This window comes from Trematomus bernacchii, unplaced genomic scaffold (genome assembly GCF_902827165.1).
Source record: "Trematomus bernacchii unplaced genomic scaffold, fTreBer1.1, whole genome shotgun sequence".
In the NCBI taxonomy this organism is placed as follows: Eukaryota; Metazoa; Chordata; class Actinopteri; order Perciformes; family Nototheniidae; genus Trematomus; species Trematomus bernacchii.
Window position 1 is genome coordinate 184,034 of NW_022987966.1, and position 10,967 is coordinate 195,000.

A 10,967-nucleotide genomic window follows, 5' to 3' on the forward strand; every position below is an offset into this window, starting at 1 on the left:
TTTGTAATTTGGGCAATGACAGGGAAAATACACGTATTACTGTAAACACAATGTACATTACAAGTCAGTTTGTCTTTTAGTAGTCAGAATACTTTCCGGCTGAAAGTATGTACACTTGTTGCGCAAATATACCCATGTGTCATGTTTTCAAAATCGCTCTGAGGCAGTGGAGTTTCCGCTGTTCCTGTCCTCGCCGACCCACTACACCTCTCTGAGTTTCACAAGGTGTTTCCTCTCAGTGAGACAGGTGGGAGTCTGCACCACAGTCTGTTATAAGTGGAAGAAGTGTTTAGATCTTTTTACTTGAGTAAATGTATAAAAAGTCTATAAAGACTCTGTTAACAATTAAAAGTCATGAATTTAACATATATTTAAAAAGTAAAAAATGTAATTAAAGGTGGGGTAGGTAAGTTTGAGAAACCGGCTCGAGATACACTTTTTGTTATATTCCATGGAATGCTCTTAACATCCCGATAGCAATGAATATCTTAAGTGCTTTGACAAAAAATCCATAACAAAATGTCATCTGTGGAAGCCGTAGTACTGTAAAAAGCACGACCAATCATTTTAGCCGGCCCGGCTAAAATAACTGGATGGCCTACCTGCCTGTCAGCCTTCCATCTGTGCACAAACTTATCTCGTGCCCTCATTGGTCATGTGCACGTTGGTGTGTGTTGGAGGAGGGGCTCTATAAGGAAGTGGCAGATTTTCTCCGGTTGTGTATTTTCAAATTCTAGCGATCTCGAGCCGGTTTCTCAAACTTACCTACCCTACCTTTAAGTATAATGGCCATAATGATTTTTAAAAGTAACCTTTTGTTAGATTTGCTTAAACTGTTACTATATCCTGCCAGTATTTCATGAGACAGATATTGTGTAGAGAAAAATCATATTCCTCTGCCCTCCATCAGTGCGCCTAATGGCATTTGCAAGATTCTATGTGCCTGAAGGAAAACAACCAATCAGAGCCGAGGACTCTCTAAGACAGTGTCCTGAACTGTGCATTGCTCTGTGTGAATGAGGTGAATGATGACTTGTAGTATGCAATGCGCTTTGAGGGGTCTTATGGCGCGTTTCCACTACAGCGCGGAGCACAGTTTAAGAGGGCTGTGACGTCAGCGGCCCGTCTTTGGTTGCGTTTCCACTTGGCCTAGTACCGGCCGGCGGGTCCTAATTCATAGTTTTTCTGGCCTCATAAAATCGCGGGTCTAGGGCCAGAGACAACGAGGCTGAGTCGGGGCTGAGTATGCTAACTAGAGAGAGCATTGCTGGCAAGGGGGCTACAACTACAACAAGATGGACATATTTGACCGTGATTTAATTGTAATACACGTTTCAAAATGATGCCGAAGTAACAACATACTGATACCGGTTAGTAAAAACCATGAATTAATGCTTTGTCAAGTCTGCAGACAGACGGCAGGGGAAAAACCTTTTACAATTTTTGTTTTCTAAATGGAGATTGGCTAAGCTAACGCAGTATATGCTCCGACCGTCCACACTCACAACAACGGCCTATACAGACATAAATAAAGCAGCGACTGTATTCACCATGACACAGGCAGTCTGTGGTTTGTACTTGTTTAACTTTTGTCTAGTTTCTGAACATATATGAGGAGCTGTGAGCTCTGAGTGCTAACAGCTAACGGCTGTGTTGTTTTTCTGAGGTTCTCTGAAGATCACGTCACGGCTCCGCCTACACTGCGTTACTATAGATACTGCCCCAGTTCCTAAACTGTAATGGAAATGCGCCATAAAGTGAGCCAGTCCTAACGAGGCCCAGCCATACCGAGCGGGGCCGAGCGAGGCCGTGTAGTGGAACGCGCCATTACAGGCTGGGATGAAGTGCTTTATACATGCTGTCCATTTAGCATTTATAACTTACTTTTCCAAACCTTAAATGTATTCAGAAAAGTGCTGAACTGTTAAGCTGTAAAAATGAGAAAATGTGTGACCCGACCTCCATGTTGAAAACAGCTGTTCCAAACCAGGCTCCACCCAGTGGGGATACCTTTCCTGTGTCAGTCCTGTACTGCCAAGAACAACCTGGTCTCACCAGAATGCGTGACTCCACCACGACTCCTTAACACCGCAATGCGTGGTGGAGTCACGAACTTTGCAGACATATGAGTGCAGCAGGGACAATTCAGTAGTCACTGGACATTGGTAGGGTCCCTAATGTCCCCCCTACCCAATTCTGTGTCCTGGGCGGACACACCCACCCAGGACACAGCAGCTTTCAGGAATGTTTCTGTTGTTTCTTGGCCAACCTGGTCTCACCAGAATGCGTGACTCCACCACGACTCCTTAACACCGCAGTGCGTGGTGGAGTCACGAACTTTGCTAGATTTACGTGTCGGCACCACGCAAACAACCCCAATGTAAAGTGAATGAGGCTCCTTTGTCGTGGTGCACACACGCATTTCTACAACGTCCAGCATTGAGCTTTTATTCTATAAAACGTTTTTAAAATCTACTTTATAGCTTGTAGTAACTCACGGGAGGCTTCTTTTATTTTATTTGTATTCATAATCATTTTTATTTTTCGTCCGAATGTATTATGGTGCATTATTTACCAATTTTTGTTCTCAAAAAACAGTGCATTGTGTGTAATACAACTGTGATTTTTATTAAATTATTTAGTTTTTAAGGAAGGCCAGAGCTTCAGCTGTGTCAAATAGATTGTTCCCTTTAGTTAACGTTATTTAAAAGATAATTATATTCCTATTTGATCATGTCCCCTTTATTGTATTACGGACCCAAAGAGCGATGAGCGTCCATTCTCATTGGATAACGGAGGATTTCACACCCGGAAGTAAGTATTCTCCTTACTGTCGATTGATTTTATTTACAGTGATATCTGCACTACTCATCGACTCAAAAACACCAGATTATCCTTGTTAATTACACAACATTGGTTGGTTTAAATTGTGTGCAATGCTTTTGTATTTTCCCCTTTCGATTCGGAGAAACAAATATTTGTTCGTAGTGTGTGGATGGCAGAAGACACTACACTACCCAGAATCCTCAGCTATGGGACTACACCATGTGCTTAGAACGTGTCCTACCCCCCCCCCCCCCCTTAGGTCAGGCTCCTCCAACAGTACAACACAATAAAACAGATACACAGATAAAATAGTGCAGTAAATAAAAAAATAAAAAAAGTGAAATAGTGCAATAAGAGTCTATATACAAGTGATTGGAATATGATATATTAGATAAATAATTTCTAAGTAGCAGCCAGATGAATGTTATGGATGTTGTTTCTAAGTTCAGGTGTTTAATAGTCTTCTGTTCCTGTGGGATGAAGCTGTCCCTGAGTCTGGTGGTTTTAGTCCTGATGCTGCGGTACCGCCTGCCAGACGGCAGCAGACAGAACAGTTTGTGGCTGGGGTGATGGGGGTCTTTTATAATCCTGAGGGCTTTCTTTAAGGTTAACCTGGTATTTTTACTCCACTACATTTATTTTAGTTACTTTACAGATTTGGATTAATGATGTGAAATATAAACAACCCTTAAATCAGACTTTAGTTACACCTGAGGAAAATTCAGTGAAGGTGATTGTCAAGTGCCAACAATCAGGGGAGATATTTGGTAGTGGGTGCTTGAGAAGACTAAATATGTATCTACAGATCTCTATAAAGTATATTCATTACTCGTTATTCTCTACTAATAGTTAATTAAAAACTGTATATAATGGCTATTTTGCACATCCCTTTCAAGATTTCAAGATTTTCTAAGGTTTATTGACATATCATATACACAACTACGGTGTAGTTATGCAATGAATGAAAAACTTGGGTCACAGGTTCCTCCACAGTGCATTACAAGACATCTATCGATATCTGTGTACCTCCACCATTAAACATATTCTGCACATTTCTTATACTATCTACATACATCTTATAAGAGTATAATTAATATGTATAATATCAGTTAAAATAAGTGCTTCAACATAGTTAACATTGCAGGAAAGTTGATTGTCAAGTTCCAAAACAAACCATGCAATATATTAGACGTTAAGTACTTTGTCAGGCTTAATATCTGTAGATACCCCCAAAGCTTTTTTCTTATTTAAAAGAAGACCTTAACCTAAAGTATTCTTTAATGTTTAAATAAAGCCTTATTAGTTTGTCTGTTTTGCACATCCTCCTATCAGGCACTAAACTGTTTTATTGTAGAGATCACTTACAGTATCTTCTTGATATTTTCTATTCTATATTATTTATATCATTGACCTTCCACTTTCCCACTATATTAAGAGTATGTACTCTTAATATTTAAATGTTTTCATCAAATATAACACATTCAAAAGTGCTTTCCAAAAATGAAAGACATTAAGAAAAAGGCATTTTAAAACAGTCATTAAAAAGCAACACAATCTACCTGCATTGCAATGACTCTAAACGTGTAATAACGTGCTTTAACCAGTAGGAGGTGCGGGTTAAAAAGCTGTCAAGTTTACAGTGTTAATAAAATAAAATATACTGCTGTTTCTGGTTTAGTTTACGACGGATATATTCTGTTATTGTTTTGATATTTGTAACACAAAAGCGATGTAAAAAACCCACAGCAACACAGAAAAGATGGTCTTAACATGACCCAGCGGTCTAGTAGTTAATAAAAAACAATAATAATGTATCAAAACAAATTATTACTACTAACTTTATTGTGAAATTAAAACCGAACGGTAAAAGAATAGTTTCCGGTCTATTCTGAGGCCCGATCTCTGTAGATAAATAAAGAACAACGACAGATGTGTAATGTTTAATGCAGCCAAACCATTCATTACAATGCATTCATGTGATGACTTTCAAAGAGTAAAGCAAGCACTGCTGAATAAAGTATGATTTTATCTTTTACGAAACGTTTTTTTTCCATATGGAATGCAGTTGGAGGTCAACCAATCACAGAGCTTGAGGCAAAGCGGAACAATAGCTGAGGATTCTGGGTAGTGTAGTGTCTTCGGCCATCCTAAACTCTGAACACATATTTGTTTCTCCGAATCGAAGGGGAAAATTACAAAAGCATTGTACACAATTTAAACCAATCAATGTTGTGTAATTAACAAGGATAATCTGGTGTTTTTGAGTCGATGAGTAGTGCAGATATCACTGTAAAATCAATCGACAGTAAGGAGATTACTTACTTCCGGGTGTAAAATGAATGGGAATGGACGCTCACATTGCTCTCTGTGTCCGTAATACAATAAAGGGGACTTGATCAAATAGGAATATAATTATCTTTTAAATAACGTAAACTAAAGGGAACAATCTATTCGACACAGCTGAAGCTCTGGCCTTCCTTAAAAACTAACTAATTTAATAAAAATCACAGTTGTATTACACACAATGCACTGTTTTTTGAGAACAAAAATTCGTAACTAATGCACCATAATACATTCTGACGAAAAATACAAATTATTATGAATACAAATAAAATAAAAGAAGCCTCCCGTGAGTTACTACAAGCTATAAAGTAGATTTTAAAAACGTTTTATAGAATAAAAGCTCACTGCGGGACGTTGTAGAAATGCGTGTGTGCACCACGACAAAGGAGCCTCATTGACTTTACATTGGGGTTGTTTGCGTGGTGCAGACACGTAAATGTAGCAAAGTTCGTGACTCCACCACGCACTGCGGTGTTAAGGAGTCGTGGTGGAGTCACGCATTCTGGTGAGACCAGGTTGGCCAAGAAACAACAGAAACATTCCTGAAAGCTGCTGTGTCCTGGGTGGGTGTGTCCGCCCAGGACACAGAATTGGGTAGGGGGGACATTAGGGACCCTACCAATGTCCAGTGACTACTGAATTGTCCCTGCTGCACTCATATGTCTGCAAATTAGAGAATATACTGGTCATGTTGGAGTTAAGCGTACTTATTTACTTCAGTCTATAATAATACATCAGAATGTATTAGTTGATTTATAACTAAGGAAATGTAAGTTATTAACTACATGTAGTGGAGTATAACGTACATATCTGAGATGGAATGAAAGTATAAAATAACATTTTAACATCAAATGGAAATACTCCAGTAAAGTACAAGTAAATCAGAATTGTGCTATATAATGATAAATTACCCTACATATGACCTCTTCTCCTCTCAGTCTAGAGCCGTTTACACCAAATGAAAAAAGGAGTTCATTCCTGTTTTATGTTTCTGGTTAAAAGGGTTTTGGTTCTTTCCAACCCTGTAGCTCAGTGCTGTGGTGCTCATCGAACACCTGTCAATCACACAATATGGCAAAGTAAAATAAATAAACAAAAAGAGGCACTTGAAACAAGAAAACTACAAACCATATGAAGACATTGTGAGACAAGAATGAACAGTGACAGCAGTGTGAATCACAGCAGAGAAAGCAGAGGCCTGTACTACGAAGCCGGATTTTCCTAACCTGGATATGTTTGAGTTAGCCGGTTGGCCCAATCCAAAACATACGCGCTCTCGCTAAGCTGTACTACGACGCTGGATATCAAGTGGATCGCTCAAGCCAGCCGTGTCCTATCTAGTTAGGTGCGCGTTCACATGAAAGGGGTGGTATTTGGAGCATTCGACCAATCTCAAACATGGAGAAGCGTACTGACAGCGCAGCGTCATACTTCCTGAATGAAAAGTGAACTTTAATATTAGTCAAATATGAAGAAGTTAAACTTTAAACATCCATGACTTAAACACTTTATCCAGGATAAAAGCCACATAGCTGCACCTGCAAGGTGAATACAGCTGGTAAAAGAAAAAGCGTTTGAATGCGTACATTAACAGGTTTATGATATCACTGCCCCGTCCAAGACACAAGTGGATCTGACTTTAATTACATTTGACTCGAGTGTTTCGTCAACTTAATGTGTTGCTTAAAATAATACTTCTGCATACAGTATGTGACACTGTGAGTGTTGCACGGCCAGATACGGCTCAAGAAGCTGACTCAAATAAGGAAATATATGATACATTATGATGTGATATGATATGAATGATAATGGGACACATCGACGTCTGCACTCACAGTGCCGCGGACTGTACTTAATGTTACTCTGATCCGGTTACTTATGTTGTGGCAGATATTTAAGTAAGCTTTCTTAACTCTAATGTTATAATAGTCAGATTGCTCTGAAGATGGGAGGGGATATTCTATTAATTTTCACGTTCACACAGTCAGTTGATTTTTGCCGGCCGTCTTTCCTGCAACGGCAGTTTTTCTGTATTTCCTCTATCCTGTAATATGACTTGATAGCTTTAAACTCCGCACACGGAGCTCTGATTGGTCAGCAGGCGGTGCTTTCACTGAGTTGATCTCTTAGCCTGCAACCTAACCTGCTCCGGAGCAGGGGGGTATACTACGAATCAAGATTTTCGTTTAGCAAGCTAACTTCAGGGGTTTCCGGTCCTACGAAGCTGGTTCACTTTTTAGCGGGCTAGATAACTTATTCTGAACGGTTATCCTCCGGAGCAGGATAGGTTCCAGGATAAAAGCACTGCCTGCTGACCAATCAGAGCTCAGTGTGCGGAGTTTAAAGCGATCAATTCATATGACAGGAGGAGAAAGGAAATACAGTTTAAACTGCCGTTGCAGGAAAGACGGCCGGCCAAAATCACCGACTGTGTGAACGTGAAAATTAATAGAATATCCCCTCCCATCTTCAGAGCAATCTGACTATTATAATATTAGCGTTAAGAAAGCTTACTTAAATATCTGCCACAACATAAGTAACCGGATCAAAGTAACATTACGTAGCCTACAGTCCGCGGCACTGTGAGTGCAGACGTCGATGTGAGTGCAGACGTCGATGTGTCCCATTATCATTCATATCACATGATATCACATCATAATGTATCACAGTATTTCCTTATCTGAGTCAGCTTCTTGAGCCGTATCTGGCCGTGCAACACTCACAGTGTCACATACTGTATGCAGAAGTATTATTTTAAGCAACACATTAAGTTGACGAAACACTCAAGTCAAATTAAAGTCAGATCGTGTCTTGGACGGGGCAGTGATTTCATAAAACTGTTAATGAACGTATTCAAACACTTTCTCTGTTACCAGCTGTATTCACCTTGCAGGTGCAGCTATGTGGCTTTTATCCTGGATAAAGTGTTTAAGTCATGGATGTTTAAAGTTTAACGTCTTCATATTTGTCTAATATTAGTTGACTTTTCATTCAGGAAATATATGACGCGCTGCGCTGTCAGTACACGGCTTGTCCATGTTTGTGATTGGTCGAACACTCCAGATACCACCCCTTTCATGTGAACGCGCACCTAACTAGATAGGACACGGCTGGCTTGAGCGATCGAGTTGATAGCCAGCGTCGTAGTACCGTTTAGCGAGAGCGTTTTTTTTTTTTGATTTAGTCAACCGGATAACTCAAAACATATCCAGGATATGTTGAACTAGATTCGTAGTATACCCCCCAGGTTTGCCGCTCAGCATAAGATACCATGGAAATCTAGCCTGCTAAAAAGAGAACCAGCGTCGTAGGACCGGAAAGCCCGAGATTTCCCTGAAGTTAGCCGGCTAAGCGAAAATCCGGCTTCGTAGTACAGGCCTCAGGTCTATGGTAGCAGCTGTACATCAGACTAATATAAGATGTTTGTATGTGGTGGTCCTTGTGTTTGTGTGGAAATACAATAAATATACAAAATTAAATCAGTAATATGTAGACATAATATATCATAATCTTTCATCTGTGTTTTATTGTGTCTATAATATTTTAATAGTAACTACTTTTGAATCGTAAAGTTATGCACTCATGGATAAATGTCTACCTACTTTGAAGGAGATCCATAAAAACCTGAGGAAAGTTTGCTTAGCTGAGTTATTTGTGGTCTTTTAAATAATAGTATATGGCCTCATGTATTATTTGTCTGCAGATTTAGTTTTTGACATGAACTGTAATCCCTAGAAAATGAAGTTACATACGTCTAAACTAGAAAACAGTCACCAACTGGCTGCCACAGAAACCAGCTTGGAGTCGTTTGACCGTATCTGTGTGGGGAGGAAGTTATCTTCATGTTTCTCTTTATAAATGTTGTGAATATGCAAAGAGAAGTGATACCACTTTCTGTATCACACTTTGAAAGGTCTGTGTGTGTGTGTGTGTGTGTGTGTGTGTGTGTGTGTGTGTGTGTGTGTGTGTGTGTGTGTGTGTGTGTGTGTGTGTGTGTGTGTGTGTGTGTGTGTGTGTGTGTGTGTGTGTGTGTGTGTGGTGTGTGTGTGTGTGTGCGGTGTGTGTGTGTGTGTGTGTGTGTGTGTGTGTGTGTGTGTGTGTGTGTGTGTCTTTAATGTGGTAGGATGAGTGTTGACAGATAACATGCTAATGAAGCTCTGCTAGTGATCTGTCCTGTCAGCACAGCATGATGCTACGTATTACTTTACTTTGAGTTGATTAAATGGAGTTTTACCAGTTTTTACATTTTCAAGCAAATATTTTACTTTGTACTCAACTACTGTACATTTGTTCATCAGTTGATTGTCATCAGTTACTTTGCAGAGTGAGATCAATACATTAATACAAACTGTAATCGACCAACAAATGATTATGTCATATTACAGGTTAAGCTACCCAGCAGGATATAAAGCGATCAAAATGAGCTTCTGCTGTAGATACAACATTGAAATGACGAACACATTAATAATTATAATCTAGTTATACTAAAGTTCAACATGATGCAAGGAGCAGAAGTCTGGTAAAAAATCAAATGTTTTAATTGTAGAAATAGTCTCCCGGATCCTCCTCAACAGTATTTTTCTATAATAGTATAAATATAAATTGTATTTGTGAAAATAATAACCTGTGCAATGTTTTTGTGTGTTCAGGCACGTAACAAGCAGAATGGAGAGCTGGCAGCTATCAAAGTCATCAAGATGGAACCAGGTGAGGATTTATCTGAACACGCTTCATTTTGAAGGGGTCAGCTCCTCATTGACACACACAGGCCTATAGCTGCCTATTGCCTGTGGACACGCTAATACACATGTTTCCAGTCTATTATATTTAGCATAATCAGACAAGTACTGTACTAAAGTACACATCTGGGGTCATTTCTTTTGATGCAACTTCATACATTTCAGCGACTATTAATGTTGTTTTTACTCCGTTACATTTGTTGAGAAGCTTTTTCCATACAAAATATGACATTGCAATATCATAAAACAATATTTGGATTGTTTAATTAATTTCTCAAAAACGTATCAGCAGATTAATTCAAGAATGAAAAGAATCATTAGTTAATAGTTCAAAATTAGCTCCAACTCAACTAACTACAACGGTAAAATAATTTAGTTTGAATGCATGAGTAATAATAATACCTGCATATCTTCAATGACGTCACATGCAGGCTTCTATAGTTTGGTTCCAGCACTTTTTGTTTAGTAAAAGATCTGAACAATTCTTCCACCACATTATCAAGTGCATCGCTTCATCTGGTGAAAGTCTCTAAACATGTTGTAATCCAAATCAATTATTGCCTCTATACTTGTTATGATCACAGGAGTTATAAAGTATTAGAATCAATAAAGACAGCTGTAACTGCTGTTATACCTACAGTGTGATTACAGTGTTTGTGAGACCAGACATTATAATTAGTTTGGATTACAAAGACAAGATTCTCCAATGACTCATTCAGTTGACCTGCTTGTTATTAAATCTGCACCACAGAGATTCTTGGTAAATCTGTATTGGTTATACTAGTTTATTATTATCAAAATATATCTCTTACCACAAATGCAGGGTATAACATTACCATCAATGTGAACGTCAATAACTGCTATGGGGACTAAGCCTTTCTAAAATGATGTATTCAATATTTCTGCATATACATCATTTTCAATAAAAAAATGTTTTTGAATTAATATTACTGCTGCATTAATGTGTATCTTGCATTTTACTGCAGTCGTAGTTTAATGTTGTGCTCATTTTAAGTCCTTTATATACGGGTTGGTAGTCTAATCTGCAGCAATGCATCA

General features: G+C 38.8%; 1 protein-coding gene across 3 annotated transcripts in view; it reads left to right on the forward strand.

Moving 5' to 3' along the window:
* The window catches only part of LOC117471084 (mitogen-activated protein kinase kinase kinase kinase 5-like), a 56,565-nt gene that overhangs the window by 17,892 nt on the left and 27,706 nt on the right, over positions 1–10,967 (forward strand). For all 3 annotated transcript variants that reach the window (XM_034115879.1, XM_034115881.1, XM_034115880.1), the window contains exon 2: positions 9,819–9,876. In XM_034115879.1, the coding sequence (XP_033971770.1) occupies positions 9,819–9,876 (58 nt within the window). The remainder of the gene's footprint in view (positions 1–9,818; positions 9,877–10,967) is intronic.